General features: G+C 46.1%; 1 protein-coding gene across 3 annotated transcripts; it reads left to right on the top strand.

The window, feature by feature from the left end:
* Positions 1 to 646: 646 nt before the first annotated feature.
* ZNF354A (zinc finger protein 354A) lies at positions 647 to 21,910 on the top strand. Of its 3 annotated transcripts, XM_072728814.1 has the most exons (5): positions 647 to 849; positions 1,853 to 1,938; positions 6,308 to 6,434; positions 7,189 to 7,284; positions 18,395 to 21,910. In XM_072728814.1, exons 2-5 carry the CDS (start codon positions 1,906 to 1,908, stop codon positions 19,951 to 19,953), a joined length of 1,815 nt encoding a protein of 604 aa, XP_072584915.1. In that variant the 5' UTR covers positions 647 to 849; positions 1,853 to 1,905; the 3' UTR covers positions 19,954 to 21,910. The 3 variants fall into 3 exon arrangements, with proteins under 3 accessions (XP_072584915.1, XP_025871147.2, XP_025871146.2); XM_026015362.2 differs by lacking the exon at positions 1,853 to 1,938 and having other exon boundaries at positions 661 to 849; XM_026015361.2 differs by lacking the exons at positions 647 to 849; positions 6,308 to 6,434; positions 7,189 to 7,284 and having other exon boundaries at positions 1,212 to 1,938.
* The last annotated feature ends 1,368 nt before the right edge of the window (positions 21,911 to 23,278 follow it).

The raw sequence follows: 23,278 nt of genomic DNA, 5'->3' as shown, positions 1-23,278 counted from the left end.
CCCTGGGTGGCCAGCGGTTTAGCGCCTGCCTTTAGCTCAGGGCGTGATCCTGAAGTCCCAGGATCCAGTCCGACATCAGTGCTCCCTGCATGGAGCCTGCTTTTTCCTCTGCCTGTGTCTCTGCCTCTCTCTCTCTCTGTCTCTCATGAATAAATAAATTTTAAAAAATAAATTCTATATGATTATATTCATGGCTTATCGTCTGGTCTCTACCGACCTGACCCAAAAAAAAAAAAAAAAAAAAAGTTACCAAGAGCAATTAGCTTTGTATTGTTCCCTGACACACTTACAATGATTTACAATAGCATTTGGAACATAGCAGATGCTCCATACACTTAGGATTAATCACTGAAGGGAAGACAGGTTTGTTCTCGGCGGCTGTCGGCTTGCCTAATATCATTTATGCAGATGTACAGCTAGAAGAAACATGTCACTTAGCAAACCTCCGTTTCCTTAGCGAGGAACCGGTAGCCATCAGTCTAGCAGCCCAAAAAGTGTTTCCGCGAGCCCGGAAGTGGAAGCTAGTCACGTGACGGGCTGGCCCGGGCCCGCCTCTCAGGCTGGGGCGGGGAACTTCACTTCCCAGAATGCGTCGGGTCTCCCGTGGACTACATTCCCCAGAGGCATTGCGGCCGTCCTCGCCAGCCTCTGGTCCCGCCTCTCCGGACCTGCGCCGGGCGCCGGTCGTTTGCTGCCAGAGCCAGCGGCTTGGCGACTTGGAGTCGGCCCAGGCATCGACCCGGGAGGAGTCGAGATCCGGGCTGCTGTCCGCCGGGGCAGTGTCGGCGCCTCCGGCTGCGGAGCACGGCCGAGGAGGCGCAGCCCCCGCAACCCCGAGACCTGGGCGAGGTGAGCGGCGGAGTGTGGGCGGGATGCCGGACGGAGGGAGGACCGGGGCCTCGGGAGGATGCGGCGCCGGGGCGCGGGGCACAGGCCCGAGAGCCGCGCGCGGGGCCTTTGTGGGCGCGGGCGGACCGAGGGCCGGGCTCCGCCGACGTGCCCGCCTGCCCCGCTCCGGCCGCCCCCGACCGCCCCCGACCGCGGCAGGTCGCGCGTTGTCCCCACTGGCCCAGGCCCGGCCACCCTCCTGCCCCCCGCGGGCCCGAGCCCGGGGCGCTCCCTGCCGGCCCGGCCGGCGCTGGGATTTGCTACCGGCTGTCAGTGAACGAGGGACCGTGTCTCCGCCCTCCTCGGCGCCTGTCCTCCCGGGCTGCGGCCCCAGACGTGCTTTCTCCCAGAAGTGAGTTGCCGCCCTCCCCCGCGGCAGAGCTGAACTGGACGCACGTTTTCGGGTCCAGTGCCCGCTCCTGCGGACGGCGGCCCTCTGGCCGGCGCAGGAACACTGCTGTCACCTGGAAGGAGGTTCCTTGACAGGAGGAGGAGAAGGTGGGTGGGTGGGGACAGCTTGAGCTGCGGAGAAGTTGTCCCCTGCAGGCGGTGAGGTTAGAGCAGGTGCTCCGGAGGCGCAGGTGCGGATCCCGTGCGCCGTCGCCGGCGGTGTGCGCTGGGGCCAGTGGCTCCCACTCTGCCCTCAGTTTCCTGATCTGGGAAGTAGGCGCGCCGACAAGTGCGGCGGGTGGGGGAGGTTCAGGGAGCTGCCGCTGCCGCTGCCGCTGCTGTAGCTGGAGTCCCAGGTCCGATTTCTCCGAGCCACGGGGGCAAGAGTTGGGGCCGGGACCATGGAGGGCTGGCCCTTGTCTCTGGGCTTGTCTGCCCCCAGCGCCGTCTGGCTTCCCCCTCTGAGGGCACGAGGCGTCATTCTCGGGTGGTGTAAGGATTTCAGAGCCGGTGATTCCCAGGAGTGGAAAGCGGAAGGGGCTTCTCCCTCCTGGCTCCCTTTTTCCTCTTTCAGATCTGCCTCCTGGAGACTCCACCCACCCTTGGGGAAGAGCCCAGAAAGAAGATATGGCTATTGGACAGAGAGAAGCAAGGTCTCGAGTGAGTTCATTGCCATCTCAGGTCTTAGGGATGATAGATGATAGATAGATAGATAGATTGATTGACAGATTGATTGATTGACTTAGTTGCTTGCTGAACTACCCTCAAACTGAAGCTCTCTACTCAGTACAGCTTTCTGCAGGATTGTTACGCAAGGCCCTTTCCCTTGGCAGAGCTGGTCCACCTGGCGGATGGTGGATTCTGTAGGGAATGCTTGCCTCCTTCCCCACCAATCCATGTCTAGTATTTCTCCTTTCATTTCCTAACAGACGCACAAAAATGCACACCTGGCAGCTGCTTTCTGGCCCCGCTTCCTTGGCTCGCCCTGGTCTCCCTCCTACCCTTGGCTTTTCTTTAGGATACCTTCCCTAGGCTTCAACAATCCATCGTTGTTAGGTCTTTATCTTCTCTTTTTACTTTGCCTCTACACTCTCTTGGAAACTGTTCTTGACCGGCCATGTTCATCCTTATGTTGTTGGAAACGGGAGGGTCCCCGTCCCAGTGAGCCCCTGCATCAACAGGGAATAGCTGTGCTGGAGGGGACACAGTTGGAGAGATCTCCTGACTGCGGGGGCAGAGAGAAGAATCTCCAGGGAGCAGCAGGGAGGGGGTTTGTGGGATATTAGTAGTGGAGAGGCAGGGTCTCCAGTGGGTAAGAAGCAGGGCTTTGAGCCAGACTGTTGGGCTTGAACCCATTTCCTCAGCGGTTGTTTGTGGGCCTTGGACAAATAGCTCCATCTCTCTATGCCCATTCCTCACCTGGACGTTGGGAATAACAAGCATGCCCTCCCTGTAGGCTGGGTGAGAGGATCAGGTGAGTGAGTGCATGGGAAGTGTTTAATCAGGGCCGGGCACTGGCAGGCAGATGCTCCACATGTGGTTGTGGGAGCAGAATGATGTGACTAGTAATAATACCATTAGTGCTGACAGGTGGGAACTGCTGTACCGTGTCCTAGGATGTGTCCTTTCATTGCTCTTCTTCATCTAACAGTAACAGTTCCTATCATTGGGGGTCGGCCTGAGGGCTTTGCCTTTGTTCTCACTCTCACGCCAGACAGCAGTTATCATCCCCATTTCGCACATGAGCAAACCGAGGCTCAGAGACGTCCGGTAACCTGAATTCAAACCCAGTGGTCTGGCCTCTGGGTCCACGCTCGTTACTGCTTAGCCATTCCCCTGGTGCCCCTTTCAGAAACCGGGGCTGACCAGCCCGGTGTCCCAGAGGTCTTTACTGTGATGTTGGGTTTGGGGCCCATGGGACGCAGCGGTGGTGGATCTTCACGCCAGAGCCTGCCAGTGCACATCTAGGCTGCTTTTTTTCTGAAGCTTTCCTCTTCCATTCCAGCAGAGCCATGTTGCTCTCTTCTTGCCCAGAATCTTCTCTATCCCTGCAAGGGAGTGGATCCATGTGGCATTCTCTCTAACCTCACCTGCTCCTGGATGTCAATACTGCGTGGGCTGGTGTGTAAAACTCAGGGACAGGGCTTTGAAGACCAGAGAGTGAATATGCTGAGGGCCGGGTTAAAAGAAAATATTGTTGTGCTGCCTCTTCTGCTGATAAAGTATGTGGCCTGGGGTCTTGACTGCCCTGGACCTTCTGGTCCTCAACTCTAAAATGAGGATTGAACTGGGAGATGGTGTATGGTGCTGTCCAGCTACAACTTTTATTTCCTTGATCAAATTATTTAATGCGTTTATCTTGTCTGCCAGTTGAATTGTAGATTCTTTTGAGGGTTAAGATTATTTCTTGTACTCCCCCCATGTGCCAATAAATTATAAATTTATAATTTAAATTATAAATTAAAATTTCAGAGCATAAAAAATATATACGTAAAGAAGAATGTGAAATCAATATGTAGAGACAGTCACTGTCACCTCTTTTTTTATTTTTTCCACTGTCACCTTTTGGGATATATCCATTAGACTCATTTTCTGCTCACCATTGTTTTTTATTTATGTATGTATTTATATGTGCACATGTACACATTTATTTTACCATTTTAACTTTTTTAGCTTGAGAAAATATACGTAACATAACATTTACCACTTTAACCCTTTGGATGTATAACTCAGTGGCACTGAGTATATTCACATTGTTGTGCAACTATCACCATTATATTTCTTAACATTTATTTCTTAACACTATGAGCTAGACATCAAGAGACAGTTTTGCAGAGTGCTTAAGAATGGAGCCTTGGATCTCCTCCGGATAGAAATTCTACTTTCACCCCTAACCAGCTGTGATATTGTGATTTATAACATGAAATTATATATATTTCGTCTTCACCTTCATGTTCCTGGCACATAGGAAATTATAAGGGTTTGGAAAACTAAGTGATTAGTAATATTTGGCTTTTGTTCTTGAAAAACTTCAGAGCGATAAAGGTGAAATGGGTGTTTTTTCTTATTCATAACAAACCATTTTGACCAAGCCAGAGTTGATAGGAATGAGGTGACTTTTGGAATGCCCCTAAGGATCTGAGCTGGTTGGCAGGGGAACCAACCTTGATTCGAGTGTTGGAACTTTCAGGCCCTCCACCCTAACCCAGGGGCTAGTCTTGCCTACACAGTGGTCAGTGATTTAATCCATTGTGTCTATGCAATGAAACCTCCAGAAAACCCCAAGAGGACAGGGTTCAAAGGGCTTTTGGGTTGGTAAATACTTGTAGTGGGGAAGTGGTACATCCAGAGATGACATAGAAGCCCCACCTGCCTTCCCACATACCTTGCCAAATGCATCTCTTCCATCTGGCTATTCCTGAGTTACATCCTTCTATAATAAACCAGTAATCTAGTAAGGAAATGCTTCCCTACTTTGTGGCACTTTTCCTGCATTTGCCACGTGAGCAAATTAATTCAACCCAAGGAAGGAGTTGTAGAAACCTCCAGTTGGTCAGAAGCATAGGTAACAACCTGGACTTGGGATTGGCATCTGAAGTTGGGGCAGTCTTGTGGTGGGACTGAGCCCTTAGCCTGTGGGATCTGACCCTCTCTCCAGGTAGATGGCATGAGAATTAAGTCAAATTTAGGACACCTAGCTGTTGTCACACAGTTGCTTGGGGTGTGGAAAATCCACATCTGGTGTCAGAAGTAAAGTAGTATGGTAGTATTGACAGTAGACACACAGGAGGAATGAGTTTTCCTCTATGCCAGCCATTTGATGTGGTCAAATTTCTCTTTGTTTTTTCTTGTATAAAATGGGGGCATAATAGTACCTATTTTATAGGATCGTTGTGAAGATAAATATTTACAGTAACAGTTAATATAAATCTCTAGGAACAGTACTTGGTCTGAAAATAGCATTCAATAAATGATAGCTGTTTTAATTTTCCATTATTACTGTCCTCTGGCTTCAGGAAGCACATAGGTAGTATGCCTTAAGTTAGTTGACCTAGCCTGCATCAGTGATTATTTGGGTTGTTTGTTTTTTTTTTTTTTTTTTTTTTTTTAATTTTTATTTATTTATGATAGTCTCAGAGAGAGAGAGAGAGAGGCAGAGACATAGGCAGAGGGAGAAGCAGGCTCCATGCACCGGGAGCCTGATGTGGGATTCGATCCCGGGTCTCCAGGATCGCGCCCTGGGCCAAAGGCAGGCGCCAAACCGCTGCGCCACCCAGGGATCCCATGGGTTGTTTGTTTTTTTTGTGATCACTAGCAGGATTGAATACCGTAGGATGTGCGTTTTGGGGCACTGTTCATTATGATACAAATACAGTAATTGATAAGTTAAAAGATATGCACATTTTAAAGCTTTAAATAAGTATTGTCAAATTGTCATCAGAAAGATTATTCTAGGGGATCCCTGGGTGGCTCAGCGGTTTGGCACCTGCCTTTGGTCCAGGGGCACGATCCTGGAGTCCTGGGATCAAGTCCTGTGTCAGGCTCCTGGCATGGAGCCTGCTTCTCCCTCTGCCTGTGTCTCTGCCTCTCTCTCTCTCTCTCTCTCTCTCTCTCTGTGTCTCTCGCGAATAAATAAAATCTTAAGAAAAAAAAATTACCTCAAATCTTCAAAACCAGAATGACATCAGAAGGATTTCATGGGGTTGCCTGGTGGCTCAGTCAGTTAAGTATCTGCCTTCAGCTCAGGTCATGATCTCAGAGTCCTGGGATTGAGCCACCAGGAGGAGCTCCCTGCTCAGTGGGGAGTCTGCTTCTCCCTCTCCCTCTGCCTCTCACCCCCGCTCCTGCTTACTCTCTCTCTCTCTCTCTCTCTCTCTCAAATAAATCTTTAAAAACAAAGAAGCAGCAGCAGCAGCATTTCATGGCAGCCCATCCACCACCACCACCACCACCCCCCCCCCCCCACTGCTGCCTTCTTCAGTCTGTGTGATGGGAGGTCCTGGTGAGCTGGGATGGCTTGTCATTACAGATGTCAGTGACCTTCGAGGATGTGGCTGTGCTCTTTACGCGGGATGAGTGGAGGAAGCTGGGTCCTTCTCAGAGACACGTGTACCAGGAAGTGATGCTGGAGAACTACAGTAACCTGGTCTCATTGGGTAAGGCAGTTTTTCCTGTAGATGACAAAGTCAGAAGTTAGCATAAGACAGCACCTGCTTCCCTGGGTAAAAGCCATAGGTCATCAGGAACTTGTAGCTGAATTTTGCCTTAGGATTCTACACATTATAAATTAAAAAATAAATATTTAAAACCTCTTTCCCCCTTACAAGGATCTGTCCCATCCATGGGACAGGTGACATACCTGCATGTTGGAGACTCCCTCATAGTTCAGGCAGTGCTTTCCTGCTGATTTTCCATGATTTTGTTTGCTCAGCTCACAGCAGAGGGCATCCCTCAACCATCTTCATTAACCTGCCACCAGCCCTTCCCAATTCTCTTTTCCAGCCTGACAAACATTGTAGAGTCCATCTTTGAGAGACAGTCAGATAGTGCTTTCTCGTTTTAAATAGAGGACGTGGTACACAGTATCTTGGTACATAGGTACCTGTGTATAAACATTTAGTCTGAACATCTAATAACATGTGCCCTCTTCTATAGAAGGCCATCAGTACTCCAGGAATCAAAGCTGCATGTTTATTGTATTTCTCTAACATACAGCTAATTATTGCACAACCACAGGTCCTACAGGTCCCTTGCCCTTCCCCTTACACACACCCCACATGTCATCGGGCACAGAGTGACCACCAACCCCTGAATTTTCCATTCAGATCTGTGGTGCCTCTTTGAGTCATAACAAAATGATGTCTTTTTTCTTTCTTTCCTTTTTTTTGGGGGGGGGGGGCCTATGAGCAGGACTCCTGTTTTCCAAACCAAAAGTGATCTCCCTGTTGCAGCGAGGTGAAGATCCCTGGAAGGTGGAGAAAGAAAGTCCTGGAGGCCCCTCCCTAGGTGAGTGGGTGGGCCTGAGGCGCCCAAGGAACCAGTGGGCAGGAATCTGGGTAGAAAGTGGACGGCGCAGCTTGGAGAAGTCAGTGGGGAAAGTTTCTCCAGGCCACTGTCATCAAGGTGTGGTGGGGAGGGGACGGGGAAAGTTTCTCCAGGCCTCTGTCAAAGGGTGGTGGAGAGGGCACACTCAGGCCCCAGGTGTGAGCTTCCTCTGATTCTGTGGTGATCGCTGCTTCCCACATGATCTGCTCTCATTTGTTCCTGTTTTCAGAAGAGGGCTGCACATCGGGTACTCAGGCAGCAAACTGTATTTAAGGACTGGCAGAGAATGATCCTGACTGATGTTCAGGGTGTGTGTGAGAGGAGCTGAGAAAGGAAAGGGTGTGGAGAGGCAGCAGGACCCGTGTCCCAGCGTGCTTTGACAGGAATGTTGTAGATGGGACCATCCCATGGAAATGAAGGCTTTGAAGCAGCAGACTGATGTTTTTGTTATTTTAGAAAAATTGGCTTCAATCTGAAACAATGTAAACGTCCTTCGATAAGGGCACGGCTGGGCTGGAGAAGCTGTGGCCAGTCCCTTCCCCTGCATCGAGTGCCACAGTCAGAAAGAGAGCATGCTGGTGTGGACTGTGCTGTGGGGCAGGTGGGCAAGCCCGGGCTGAGATGGCAGCGCTCATGCGGAGGGAGAGTATGTGGCTGCTTGTGTGTGACTGTGTGGAGGTGCAGACAGAAAGGGCAGGGGACACACCTCGGCTACTTCCAGTACTTCTGCTCGGAATGGGATCAAGAAGGGGCAGGATCACAGAACGGCCTTTGGTTATGTGTAACCTTAACATTTCATAGAGAATATGTTCATGAAGACCTGACATAATTTGAATTTAATAGAACGGTCACTTTGGAAGCACTGTGGGGGATGCATGTAAAGTGAGGGATCCCTGATGTGGAACCTTCCCAGAGACACTTGCAGTAAGGTAGGTGGGATGTTTCTAGGGTGTGCAACGGGGTCTGGGAGGGAAGAGGATGGGCCCCTGTTTACTGGTGTAGGCGGAGGGACCTGGGGGGGGTGACTCTCACTTGAGATGGGAGTGGCATGCTCGGGTAGAGGTGGGGGTGGGTGGCTGTACGAGGTCTGCAGGGACTCGAAGGGAGGTCAGGGAGCCGTCAGGTGCACAGGTGGCATCTGACCGCAAGGTGACCAGGAGAGGGCACAGAGCAGAGGACAGGATCCCAGGAAACCTCCCCATGTACGAGGTGGGTTAGGGAAGAAGAACCTGGCTGTGCCCGAGAAGTCATCAGAGGAGACAGAGGAGGGACAGTGGTCCTGGGAGTTGGGGACAGAGAGCTGAGGAAGGTGAGAGGATCCGGGTTCACACCTGCACCCACTGCTTTCCTGCCCCATAGCGAACGGTGCGTGAGTTTCATGCTGGGCCCTGGCGGTATGATCTTGGACAAAGGACACAGGTCCTGCCAGTCGGGGGTCATGGTGGAGTGGGGAGACGAGTGATCGTGCACGGAGCGCATGCGCGGTGCAGCATGATCCCACAGGGGAGACACTGCGTGGCATAGCACTGCAGCAGGAGGGCCGGCATGGAGACCTGGGGATGTGGGCTATCGTCCAGGCCCAGGAATAGACTGTGTGAGCCCAGGGAAAGGAAACCAGCCTGTACTGCTGGGAGCCAGGGGAGAGTGGCAGGGACCCGATCCCCCTGAGCCGGGGATCCCAGACGCAGGATGCTGTCTGGGTCTGAGAGGCAGGCAGGGAGCCCAAGGAGTGGGAATAGCCTGGCTAAGGCTCCCGGTTCACACCCTGCTGAGATCTGCCTGTGGGGAGCTGCTGGCATGGGAGTGGGGGCTTGTCCCAGCTGCTGTCAGGTCCAGACGTGGCAATGATGGCTGGTCATCCCATGGGCCCCACTGAGAAGCTGGGGAATGGGCGGTCCCCAAGCACCCAGGACAGGAAAGCTTCCTTCCCACCCAACATTGAGGTTTTTGCTGTGGGAACCACCCTTGCCTGTCCATCTGTCTTTGTAACTCTAGTTTGGTAGAAAGACACGAAGCATGTGGAAGCTGATCGAGGTCGCACAGGAGGCCGCACCAGGGCGCCAGCAGAGGGTCAGCAGGGGCTTCAGTCCCTTGGGGCACCTGAGTGGAGGCTGGACCAATGATGGGAGGAAGAGAGGAAGGACAGGTCCTTCCCTGTCCTCTGGCCCAGGGAGCCTCTGATCATGGATAACTTTCTCTCTGAGAGAAGCAAGTGCTCTTTGGGTTTAGGGGAACAAAAAGTGTGCCTGGAGTCCAAAGCCATCTGGAGAGGTACCGGGGCCTCTGGGTGATGGGGTTGGAGTCCTCAGTGAGCCTCTTTTCTGGTTTGGGGAGATGTCCTGAGGGCGGACATGGGTGGGCATCTGAGGGAAGGAAGGTCATCACTCTGACCAGCAGTGTGTGTCTCTGAAAGGAATGTACCCCCCCCTTTCCTCAGAGATGGGGGTCACATGGGTTGTACTAGGAGTGCTGCAGCCCTTTGGAGAGTCCCACTGCCTGGACTAGGGGCCTCAGAACAGCTTCTTCTCCTGAGGGCAGCTCATTCCCTGTGAGCACAGAGGGAGGGGCCAGCATGTTCTGGAAGTACTTCGGCTTCTTCCCTGGACCAGAATCCAAACCCACCCCTTGCACAGCCAGGGACAGAAAACACTGCGCTCCCAGGAGACCTCTCACGGCCTCCAAATGTCCTTTAAAAAAATTTATTTCAAAACTTTTCACAAATAGGAAAAACAGAGCAAAGAAAAAGTTACTTCTGCGTGTGTATGTTTTGAATTGAGAGCTGGAAGGAGATGGCATGAAGGGTGTGCGTCTCCTCAGAGTCTCTTGCTTAAGCACAAGTGAAGTGGCGCTTTTCTGAAAGGCTTGTAACAAGGTGATTGAACCATCTTGTACATGGTGAGTTTGCTCTACACCCATATGTGCAAATATTCTTGAAATCTAAAAGTTGAAAATGCAAAACAGCCTACAGTGAAAATGTGTATTTCTTTCACATCATTTTCTCTTCCTTTGTCATCTCAGTGCAAGAAGCCTGGTAGGGGGACTGTCCCTGTGCTGTGTGGTCAGCTGATGGGTCACCTGGGGGCTGCCCCCCACCTCTGCACAGAGGGCGGGCTGTCTTTTTCTAATTGGCACAGAGGTGTTGGCCTTTGCATCCAGTGACCCAGCAGGTGGTGGTTTTAAGAGTGAATCTCTTAGGAGGTGCTCTTTAGCCATGTCTAGTATGTTAGGGTCAGTTTTGTCCTTGTCCTCTGCTCACCCTGTCAACAAGACTCTTTTGTTTGGCCCTGCACCTCCCTCTTGCCACCAACCTATTCCTGTAGCTTCCAGAATGCTCTACTAAAAGGTAAATAGTGTCATCTCACTCCTTCCCCTGCCTAAAATTTGTTGTGACTTCCATCACTTGGGGTATGATCCAGAGTCCCCATCATGGTGATTGATGAGAGCCATAAAGGTCACTTGTTATGTCAGTGACTTTTGGACCCCACCCAAGGCTGGGCACTGGTTGCTAGGCAAATCAAACCTGTGGTTGGAGTGTTAGAATTTTCAGTCCCACCCCCTGTCCTCCAGGGAAGGTAGAGGACTGGAGGTTGAAGCCATTGCAGCGGGCAATGATTTAATCGATTTGGCCTGTGTAATGAAGGCTCCATAAAAACTGAAAAGGACAAGGTTCAGAGAGTTTACTGGTTGATGAACATGTAGAGATCTGGAGAGAGGGGTTACATCAGACAGGGCACGGAAACTCCTTGCTTTTCCCCAAACATTGCCCTATGCATGTCTTCCATCTGGCTGTTTTGAGTTACATCCTTTTATGATAAATGAGTGATCTAGGAAGTAAACTATTTGAGTTCTGTGAGCCACTATAGCTAATTAATCTAAACCCCTTGGTTTAGATAAACCTCCAGTTTATAGCCCAATGATCAAAAGCACACATGATAATTTGGGCTTACAACTGGTATCTGAAGGGGACAGGGGACATCTTATAGGACGAGCCCTTAACCTGCGAGGTCTGATATTATCTCTAGGTAGCTAATTGAGTTGAATTACAGGACACCTAGTTGGTGTCCAAGAACTACTTGTGAGTATGGGAACCGCCTCTCTCCCCGCTACATGGGAACTGGTGCACCACTTTTAATTACCTTATAGGCATAAAAATAACTTCAAACAATAGGCAGGGGGCACCTGGGTGGCTCAGTCAAGTGTCTCCCTTCAGCTTAGGTCATGATACCAGGGTGCTGGGATCAAGTCCCACATTGGGCTTCCTGCTCAGTGGAGAGTCTGCTTCTCCCTTTCCCTGCCCCCTGCTTGTGCATTCATATTCTCTCTCCCTCTCCCACAATCAAATAGATAAATAAAAATTTAAAAAATTTTAGGTGATCCCAGAGGTGATCCCATAGGACCAGCCAAGACAATCCTTGGCATCTTGCAGGATAGAAATCAAACTCGAACCGAGAGGAAGTGAGAGCAGAGTTTATTGAAGATGCAAAGAGAGAGCAGATACAGTGTCTGGAAGACTCAGGAGAAAAGAGGGAATCTCCTCTTTGCTTGGGGTCTGAGGTTTTTGTTGAGGACAGTAGTCTGGGGTATGTGTCCTCTCAGGCATCTGGAAACTGGTTGAAACAAGGACAGGTGCTCAGGTGTCCTCTCTAAGTCACCTATTCCCTGGAGCCAGGGGTTCTTTGGTCAAGGTGTTTGTGGAGTGTGTGGTCTTGGAAAACATAAGTGATCTCCACGAGGCTTTTGCCCAGTCATTCCTTAGATGTTACCTATTGTGCTGGAAGACTCCAAAGAAACCATTAACTACTTGACCTTGACAAGGAGGACGTGCATTAAGGCATGTGTAAGGCAGGGACACAGGTAGTAGCGAGAATAGAGGCAGCCAAGAAAGCCGTCCTTCATGGGTTCCCTTTAATTTCCCTGAGTAAGATTATGTGGGTTGTATTTACAAGACGTTCTTACCTTTGAGAAGCATGTTCTGACATGTGACGGATAAAATGAGAGGACCTGGGCTTTACCCCACCATACTGTGTTGGAAGAGGTATAGGGTGTGGGGTAGTGGGCTCAGCCTCCTCTATCAGAGTACCCCATGCTGTGTGTGGCTTAGGATAACAGAAATGTACTCTCTCATAGCTCTTAAGGCTAGAAATCCAAAAATCAAGGTATTGGCAGAGCCACACTCCCCCCCCCCCCCCCCCGAGATTCTGGTACATTCCTTCCTTGACTCTTGCTTCCAAGGGTGACCAGCAATCTTTGTTCCTTGGCTTGTATCCATGTCACTCCCATTTCTGCTTCTCTTGTCACACCCTCTGTGCCCTCATGTGGATTTTCTTTGTGCATGCCTGTGTCCAGACTTCCCTTTTATAAGGACCCCAGTCATACTGGATTAGGACCTGATAACCTCATCTTAACTTGACTAAATCTTCAGAGACACAGTTTCCAAATAAGGTTACATTCTGAGTTACTGGAAGTTAGGCCTATGTACCTTTTCTGGGTCACACAGTTCAATTCGTAACAAGGTGTTAGTTAAAACAGCATTAGTGATTGTGGAAGCTGGTTTGGAGATTCACTGTACAACTCTCTACTTTTTTGTACATGTTGAACATTTTCCATAATAAAAAGCTTTAAGGGATCCCTGGGTGGCGCAGCGGTTTGGCGCCTGCCTTTGGCCCAGGGCGCGATCCTGGAGATCCGGGATCGAATCCCACGTCGGGCTCCCTGCAGGGAGCCTGCTTCTCCCTCTGCCTGTGTCTCTGCCTCTCTCTCTCTCTCTCTCTCTCTCTCTCTCTGTGTGTGACTATCATAAATAAATAAAAATTAAAAAAAAAAAGCTTTAAAAATTAGCATTAGCAACAGCATTTCTCTTTTTTACCAACACAGGCATTAAGGAGGTGGTTTACAAATGTGTCTGCTACCCCATCACAGAGTTATAATTCCCAGTATGTAGCTCCCTGAGTTCTTGGACTTTATAGAAAGTCTCTGAGAAATGCATATGACATTTTTATAGGAGTAACTTTGAATCTGACCAACTTCAGGATAAGGTGGGTATGGATACGTTAAGCACTAAGTCCAGAAAGCTGGCTCAGTTTCAGAGACATTGATTCTGCTTCAGCCCTCACCCTATCCAACCTCCAGCTAATCCTTTAAAATCCCATCTTAGTTGTTTCTTCAAAAAAAAAACTCTCCAGCACCACCTGTACCCTTTCCCCATTTGCACCCTCCACTGAGGGTAGTTTGGATGGTGCCCTGAGTTCATGTTCACGTCCATTTCTACCTTGTGATTTTGTTGTAGAAATGATCACATTGTGATGTGATAGCCTGTTTGTTCTTGTCTCTAATGCCAAGCTGGGAACTCCTTGAAGATATGAACTGTTTCTTTTCATTACTGGATTTGGAAGGATAGAGCCTGGCAAATAGCTGTTTAAATATTTGATGAATGAATTAAATAAGGAGCAAACGATGCTTTTTGAAGTTATAAGAGGAGTTGCATGTGGTAAGAGGAATAAATCCAGGGGGAAGTAATACCAGATAGGTGAGAAATTAGGGTCAAAGGATCAAACTGAGGGTCAGTAGCAATGTCATCATGGAGTAAGGAGATCCTGAATTTGGATGTCTTAATGACAGTTGTTAGAGATCTCAGAGAGGAGATTGAAGAAAATTTGTTGACTGACCAGACTTGGAATGCAGGGGAGAAAAGAATCTGAGATGAAACAATTTATGGCAGAGTCTCTGAAAAGCTTATGACAGGATTCTGCACTGGGACATAGAGGAAAAAAAGATTTGAAAAGGAATGCACCAGCTTCAGACCTGGACAGCCTAAATCTGAAAAGATACTCAGTTGGCAAGTCTAGCAGGCAGTGTGAAGAGTTTTGAGAAATCAGGATAGTCCCTCACACAGGAGGTATGGGAGTGGGGAGAGAAGACCAGGGAAAGACTCAGGGAGCGTCCTAAGAGCCAAGGGAGGAGAGTCAAGAACTGATGCCAGGCACCGGCCAGGGTCACAGTTAGAGCAAGGTCGCTCTGGTCTTCAGACTTCTGACTCAGTCCTGACCTTATCCATGAGGTAGCTCAGGCCCAGGCTTGATTCTGGAAATGGAGCAAAAGTCAGACTGTGCTTCAGGACATACATCTGTGGGGTCACAGAAACACTAAGCAGATCATAAGGAACAGTTAGGGTTTCCACAGTGTCCAGTGCAGTGGGAAACCCGAATTCCAGGCCAAAGCATAGGCACTTGAAGTAGTGTTGAGGTGAGTTTCCCAGTGTGGACAGGGACCCTTGTGGCTATAATCGCTTCCATTAAAATTCCCCGTGTCCCATTTCTCTTTTTAGCTCTAAACAGGACTTTTTCAGAGCCTCTCTATTTTGATGTTTCCATCTTGTCACCTCTCCTTGCTTCCTCTGTGCCCTCCAGTGGGGCTTTCTTCCTCACTATTCCACAAAAAGCACGGCCACTGAATACCCTACAGTCTCCACTTCAGCACAGGCAAGGTTAGGGTTATAGTCTTCAGATTGTTTTCCAGAGTTGCTCATTCACTCCTCCCCACAGTACTTTCTTCCTTTGGCTTCTGGAGCACCACACTCTTCTGATTTTCCTCCTTTTCTTGACGTCTAATGTTGCTGTGCCTGAGTTTCCAGTACTTCAGATTTAAATAAAACTTACCTACCAAGGAGTCCCAAATACCTAACTGTAGCTCCAACCTCATCCCCAATCCCCAAAGTACATACAACTGACTATCTCAGAGTCTTCCTTGAGGGTCTAGACATGACACCTCAGCCATGGCAAACATGTTGGAAACAGCACACCCCCAGACTTGCCCCTTTCCTGGCCTTCCCTCCTTGGGTGGCTTGTGCAACATTTGTCATTTTCAGGCTGGAAACCTAGGAGTGACCTCTAACTGCCTTATTCCTGCTCAGCACCTCATACACTATCACCTAGCAAGCCCGGTCATGTCATCACCTCCTTAATAAGATATCCTGCTGCATCATCTGTGCCTCCACCCCCTTGCTTACCCATATAACTCCAGCAGCCTCCCAAGTGCTTTCTCCCCTCCCTGCTTCCACTCAGGCCCCACTAGACTGTTGTCTACACAGTGGCCTACCTGAGCAAGCAGGCCATTTCCCCCTGACTTCCGTTGTGCTTAGAATAAAATTCTGAGTGGCTCAGGCGGTTGAGTGTCTGACTCTTGATTTTGCCTGTGGTCGTGATCTCAGGGTAGTAGGATTGAGCCCTGCATCGGGCTCCATGCTCAGTGGGGAGTCTTCTTGGGATTCTCTTTCTCCCTCTGCCTTCCTGCTCATGCTCACTCTTTCTGTCTCAAATAAATCTGTTTGAAAGAACAAAATTCAAGTCCTCACCACGATGCCTTACCTGATTTGCCCCTTCCTGGCTCTCCGGTCTTACTTACCGTTGTCCCTCTTGCTGACCACACTGTACCCACACAGCCTCTTTGAGGTTCCTCAGAAGTCACTACACTTTTGTGTTACCTGTTTCCTTTGCCTGGGAAACCCATATTGGGTTTTATTTACTGATTCTTTGTCACTTCACTCCTCTTGCCCAGCACTCACACACATACATCCCAAAGTATAAGCTCCTTAAAGGCTGGAACTCCATCTCAGTTGTGATGTTATCTATATCCGCTAGAATGTTAGCTAGCCCATAATCAGTACTTACTAAATATTTGTGAATGGAAAGCATATCTCCTGCATATGCAAAAATAAATAAGAAAGGGGCACCTGGATGGCTTCATCAGTTAAGCATCCAAGTCTTGATCTCAGCTCAGATCCTGATTTCAGGGTCATGAATTCAAGCCCTGAGTTGAGTTCCTTGTTGGGTGAGGAGACTACTGTAATTAAAAAAAAAAAAAAAAAAAAGGAGTGCTCCAGAAACTGCATGTAGTTTTACACACTTGGCAAGAAGCCAGGGAAGGGAGAGAATGACAGAGATGGACAGAGGTGAGATCACGAAACACCTGGTTCCCTGCATTAGGCACTCTGGCCCTTATATAGGAATTACTGAAGATGAATTCGGGGGGATCTTAGAGAAGTTTGCAGCATACTAGGATGTGGATTTTTAAAAGATTGCTCTGGCTGCAACAAAGAGACTAAATTAGTAGAGAGCAAGGCTTGAGGCCTGGGACTAGTTAGGAGACTGGTACAAACAATGAAACATGAGAAACAAAATGCCACGTACGCATCTGACCCAGCTCTCAGGGCTTAATTTAAGTTAGCAAGACTTACTGGGGGAAGGAACGAGGAAGGTATTTGGCAGAAAGTAAAACACTCCTCTTTCCCTTTTAATAAATAGTAAAGACACTGGAGTGCCTGGGTGGCTCAATCAGTTAGGCATCTGCCTTTAGCTCAGGTCATGATCCTGGGATTGAGTCCTGCATCAGGCTCCCTGCTCAGCGGGGAGCCTGCTTCTCCCTCTCCCACTGCTCCTCCCCCTGCTTATGTTCTCATGCTCTCGCATGGCTCTGTCTCTCTTTCAAATGAATAAATGTTTAAAAATATTTTTAAAAATAAATAGTAAAGACATGAGTACATATAAAATGAGTTAAGGAAGGTGTACAGAGTGGAGGGGGAATGTTCCAAATTTTAAAGAGGGAATAGAAAAGGTTATTCATGAAGGAGACAGAGAAGTAAAGCTGGTAGAAAAGAGAAAAGCAGGATACATTACATTCACCAAGCAGAGAGAATTTGTACACAGGTGAAAAAGGAAACATCAGATAGGAATCTCAGCCACAGTGAGATGTGGAGGAGTCGTTTCAGTGGTTACCTCCAATCCAGGAGGAAATGCCCAACTACATGCACATCCATTCCCCTGGCAGAATTTAATAGTCTATGAATTGCATCCTCTCCCAATTTTTGTATTTATTGAGTACAGTTCTGGTTTTTACCACTCTATCATGCTAGCCCCTTTTTTACCTTTTTATATATAACCCCATCTTCTTGTTTATCTTTGACTCGTTTCCACACTGCCTGCATAGCCTCTTGCTTGATAAGCATGAGCAAGGCTGCCTTCCTAGTTTATACCTTTTGCCTTCATGCCTACCTGCAGCACCTCCAGATTAACTCTGTAACACATTTATGTTACACCTGAATGTTATCACCCGTATGATGATCTCCCATCACCCAAGTAATGTCCTATCCCGGAAGGCAACTTCAAGTGTTTGAATCATGTGTGTGTGTGTGTGTGTGTGTGTGTGTAATAAGTAATTAAGAATATTTTTGTTCAAATTAAGTATAGGTAAGTAATTAAAATTAACAGAATATTTCATGTATAATTCAGGTGTCAACAGGATGATCTGTAAATAGGGCATGCCAATCTGCTTGCAGAATACTTACATAGAAAAGGGAAATCTAATCTATTTAGATATAGGTAGGTGATTATGTATAATACAAAGGTATATATCATATATTTTAAATACTGTGGTAATTGCTATAATAAGAGGAGTGGACTGTAGAAACTCAGTCAAGCTCCTAACTCTGGGAAACGAACTGGGGGTGGTGGAAGGGGAGGTGGGCGGGGGATGGGGGTGACTGGGTGACGGGCACTGAGGTGGGCACTTGACGGGATGAGCACTGGGTGTTATTCTATATGTTGGCAAATTAAACACCAATAAAAATAAATTTATAAAAAAAAAAGAAACTCAGTCAAGGAAGGACTCTGTTAACTTTTGAACTAAATCTGAAGGATACAAAGGAATTTGACATAAGAGAAAGTGGGAAAGACTTTACAGATTAGGAAGATTACACATAATGAAATACCATGACAATAATTTTAGAGTCCATGATGGCCTTGACTCTGATCCCAAACTTCCTTTCCCAATTCATGCTCCCCTGGTTACTCTTAAACTCATCTTCTTTAAATAGGTTTGTTTTATTCTTTTCTCCACTCTAGTACTTCAGTTCACATTGATTCTTTTCTATATTGCTTAAATCTTCTATGATTTCTTCTTATATTTGGCCAGATGCCAAGACCTTTTTAAATACCATCAATATTTATTCTCTACATTTAGTCTCAGTAGCCAAATACCATATGACGTGAAATATCTCTGGGTTTTTTTTTCCCTCCAGGATGGAAAAGCAGTCACAAAACCACGAAGTCAACTCAAACGCAAGATTCTTCTTTTCAGGAGCTGATAATGAGAAGATCCAAAAGGCATGGACCCTGGGACTTTAAATCAGAAAAATCCTGCATTTATGAAGACAGGTTAGAGAAAAAGCAGGATAAAAAAGAAAGTATTCAGGCAGTTTCAGTCACCCACAAAAAAATCCTCACTGTAGAAAGAAGCCATAAAAATACAGAATTTGGCCAAAACTTCAGCCCAAAGTCAGTCCTTATTAGGCAACAGATGGCTCCCAGAGAAAAAACACCACCAAAATGTGAAATACAAGGAAACAGCTTCAAACAGAATCCATATTTGCTTAACCAACCAAAAATCAACACAGCAGAGAAACGCTATAAATGTAGCATATGTGAGAAAACCTTCATTAACACTTCATCCCTTCGCAAACATGAGAAAAACCACAGTGGAGAGAAATTATTTAAATGTAAAGAATGTTCAAAAGCCTTTAACCAAAGTTCAGCTCTTATTCAGCATCAAATAACTCACACTGGAGAAAAGCCCTACGTCTGTAAAGAATGTGGGAAAGCCTTCACTCTTAGTACATCCCTTTACAAACACCTAAGAACCCACACTGTGGAGAAATCCTATAGATGTAAGGAATGTGGTAAATCCTTCAGCAGAAGGTCTGGCCTTTTTATACATCAAAAAATCCACGCTGGAGAAAACCCCCATAAATACAATCCAGGTAGGAAGGCATCCAGCACATCCCTTTCTGGGTGTCAGAGAACTCATCTCAGGAAGAAGTCCTATTTATGTAACGAATGTGGCAACACCTTTAAGTCTAGCTCATCCCTCCGTTACCATCAGAGGATTCACACAGGAGAGAAGCCTTTTAAGTGTAGTGAGTGTGGGAGGGCCTTTAGTCAGAGTGCCTCTCTCATCCAGCATGAGAGGATTCACACTGGAGAGAAGCCCTATCGATGTAATGAATGTGGAAAAGGTTTTACTTCCATTTCACGACTCAACAGACACCGAATAATTCATACCGGTGAGAAGTTTTATAACTGTAATGAATGTGGTAAAGCCTTAAGTTCCCACTCGACACTCATCATTCATGAAAGAATTCACACGGGGGAGAAGCCATGTAAATGTAAAGTGTGTGGGAAAGCCTTCCGACAGAGTTCAGCTCTCATTCAGCATCAGAGGATGCATACCGGAGAAAGACCCTATAAATGCAACGAGTGTGGGAAAACCTTTCGGTGTAACTCATCCCTCAGTAATCATCAGAGAATTCACACCGGAGAGAAACCATATCGGTGTGAGGAATGTGGAATATCTTTTGGCCAAAGCTCAGCTCTCATTCAGCATCGGAGGATTCACACAGGAGAGAAGCCCTTCAAATGTAACACATGTGGGAAAACTTTTAGACAGAGCTCATCACGTATTGCCCATCAGAGAATTCATACTGGAGAGAAACCCTATGAATGTACTACATGTGGGAAACTTTTCAACCACAGGTCATCTCTTACTAATCATTACAAAATTCATATTGAAGAGAACCCCTAGAAAATAGATTTGCATGTGTGAAAGCCTTAAACCAAAGCTTATCAGAATACACGAGTGATACAACAAATGTAATGGATAGGAAAAACCTTTCTGTAATGTAGGGCTCATCAGATATCAGCTTTCAAGGATAAACCTTGACTATATAATAGATAATGAGGAAAGTAGAAAAGTGTACATGCCTGTTAGGTACTTTTGAAAATAACCCAAAATGAAAATTTCACAATTGGAGACAATGACTCTGGGCATTTGTAAAATAATTGTTCTCTTTCTACAGCAGTGTACACGAGATACCATATGTGATTATCATAAATATCTGGGTGAAGGGAGGTGTACACTGGATTTCTCATTAAAAAGAAACATAAATTGGTAATACTTTTTTTTTTTTTACAACTAACATGTAGTAGCATATAAAAGACGTGATCAAATTATACACTTTTAGAGAAAAGGACCAAATAAAAGATTTTTTAAAAATTAGAGCTACGAACTACCTCTCTGTTTCTGGGGTTTGTCCTTTTCCTGACCTGATGTCAAACTCTGTGCATGGATTTCATTTAAAAATAGAAATAAAAGTCTGTTCTCTTCATCCTGTGCTCTTCTAGTAATTGCTGGGAATTGGGAGTTTTCTAGCCAATTGCTAATGGTGTGCTTGAAATTTATTTCTTGGTTTAGTTTATTTATTTGGCAGTGAAGTCATTTATGAAGAAAGTATACCTACTATATACTGTGAGCTGTCATCCTAGGCACATTAAATGGGAAAATAAGCAATTATTTCAAGTTTAAGCTATTAAAAATACATAAGCTCAAAATAAAAGGAGCTACCAAAAGAAGTTTAATGAATCTACTACCTATGCGAAAATATTGAAAGGTACATCAAATATTTTATGTCCCAACAAGTATGTTTTCCTCACTTAGGGTTCTCATGTGTTAATTGTCTTTAAATCTAGCTCTGGGGTAGGTACTATACTGCATACTGGGAGTCTTAAGAAGAAAGACACAGCTCTTAGAGATGCCATGAATTTGGGGAAAGGAGATGGAGTTGAGGAACTAGCAGATAAGGAAGCCAATTATTATATCGCAGTATGTAAATGTGGTTTTAACAAGCAAATAGGTAAGTTATGACAGTATGTTGTGGTGTAAGAATGTTCAGAGATTTTCACAGGATGAAGAAAGAGGAGTTCAAACCTAACCAAGGAAACCTGGAGACAAAGCTCTCCAGAGGCAGTGTGGCTAAGCCAGGTTTTTGAAGAATAGGACTTCTCCAGAGGGTGAAATGACTCTTCTAAATAAGAGGAGACTGCAAAGAAAAAGGTACATAAAAGGTAGATAACAGTCCTGACATGTCACTTCACGAAAATGCAAGTAGGGAACTAATGAGCAGGAGAGTGACATGTTAGAGTTTGAGTCAAACGCAGATGCCAGATAACTAAAGGCCTATTTGCCATGTGAAGAAGTTAGAATTTTATCCTAGTTGATGGAAATTGTTCTGGCAACAACGTGTAGAAGATGGATTTAGGGGGTTGAAGAAAGCTGTATGGGTAGATGCCTAGAAATCTAAGCTATTCTAACTCAAGTGATCTATGAATGAGAGACCAAAATAATGCAGGACAGGTGGATAGGGAATAGGAGACAGATAATATATTGAGTAAATAAGATGTGGTGTTCACAAGAAAATAAAAGAGGTTGGTGAGTGTGAAGAGGCTAAGCTGACCCAGGTAGGGTTGCCAAGTATAATATATATATATCAATGATATGTCTCATATGTAATGATTTTGTCCTGCATCCTGGATTGACTTTGTGAGATTACTCTTAACGTAATCAGTTGTGAGAGCTTTTTTTCCCCAATAAGGAAAATTCAGCAGTTAGAATTCTTTTTCTGCTTCAGTAATTGGCACTTAAGTTCCTTAAATGGCAACACTAGTTGAAACTTGTATCTCCACAAATAAAGACCTGAACAATACTTTAAGTCTCCTGTGTTCTTGGCTGGGGGAAGACTACAAGGGAGAACTGAGAAGGGCAAGTCTTATTTTCCATATTAAAAGAAGCCTAAGACTTCTTTTTGCTAAAGTCTCAGATTGTAAACAACTAGTCACTGTTAATTAGAGATAACTTTGGGTCAGTACATAGGCTCTGAAAATCAGCAACAGCAGCCATGCTTCTGAAAGTGAGCAAGTTAATGACAGACTCCACCTTTTGAAAGTCAACCAATTAGTAGACCTTTTCATTCCTCTAGACAGTCGATTAGTAAATGACTCACTCCAGTGGCCACAGAAAGTATGCCAGTCAGTGACAGCATCATTCCAGGGACCACACTAACACTGTTGAAAGCCTGTCAATCTATAAACACCTACTTTATAAAATCCACCAATCCCTAGACCAAGCTTTCCAAACTCCTTGTATGAGATCAACTCCAGTTTTTCAGGGAGTTTGTTCTTGCAAATACTACTTTTCCTTGCAGACATGCCTGAAATTTTCCTTTTCTACATTACATAACAAGTTCGATTTATTGTTAATTTGCAACTGTTTCAACAGTTCAACCCTTATTTACTGTTACCGCCTCAGCCACACAAATGACAAATGCACTAATGAGTCCGTGAGAGTATCCTATTCAATATTTTCCAATTTTTATGTGATTGCTACTATGTTTTGTGTATTTGAATCCCAAATGCAAGTGTAAATTTCATTAATTCTCAGAACATTCGGTGTCTATTAAATAAGGAAAACGTCTTTTTGAAAGAGTAGGGGCACTTGGGTGGCTCAGTCGGTTAAGCATCCAACTCTTGATTTTGGCTCAGGTCATGATCTCAGGATCATGAGACTGGGCCCCATATCAGGCTCCACAATAAGCCTGCTTAAGATTCTCTCTCCCTCTGTTCCCCCACCGCCCGCTGCTCATGCTCTTACCCTAAAAAAATGACACTTTCACAGTATGAAATTGTTCGTTCAGTATCAAAATTGGTGGAAAGTCATATATAAAAAGTTAAACTTAAGAGATTTATGATTACCTCAACTATAAAGAGATAAAGTAACAAATTTTATGATTAAAAGAAATTCAGATGAAAATAATCAGAAATTGTGATGATTATCCACACTGTCATCAATCTTTTTAGCACCAATGACTGCACATGATTTTTTTCTGATTCTAAAATTGCAAATTTTAGAATTTTCAAGTGTCACCATAAAATACTGCAATGATGAAAATGTAATTGCTCTATTTACTACTCCAGAGCTTATTAAAGATCTTATTAAAATGTTTCATCTTGTTACAACATAGCTCAAGATGCATCACAATGCAGGAAAGGAAGTCCCTTTCCTTGTGCAATGTTTT

Source organism: Vulpes vulpes, chromosome 12, assembly GCF_048418805.1.
Source record: "Vulpes vulpes isolate BD-2025 chromosome 12, VulVul3, whole genome shotgun sequence".
NCBI lineage: Eukaryota > Metazoa > Chordata > Mammalia > Carnivora > Canidae > Vulpes > Vulpes vulpes.
Note: the sequence above shows the minus strand (reverse complement) of the source record. Positions and strands in the feature narration are given on the sequence as shown.

Excerpts from the sequence above, each read along its gene's own strand:
- ZNF354A (XM_026015361.2), top strand. The coding sequence starts at position 1,680 with ATGGAGGGCTGGCCCTTGTCTCTGGGCTTGTCTGCCCCCAGCGCCGTC. Across the intron at positions 1,939-18,394 it reads AGAGAGAAGCAAGGTCTCGA|GATGGAAAAGCAGTCACAAA; the intron begins GTGAGTTCATTG and ends TTTTCCCTCCAG.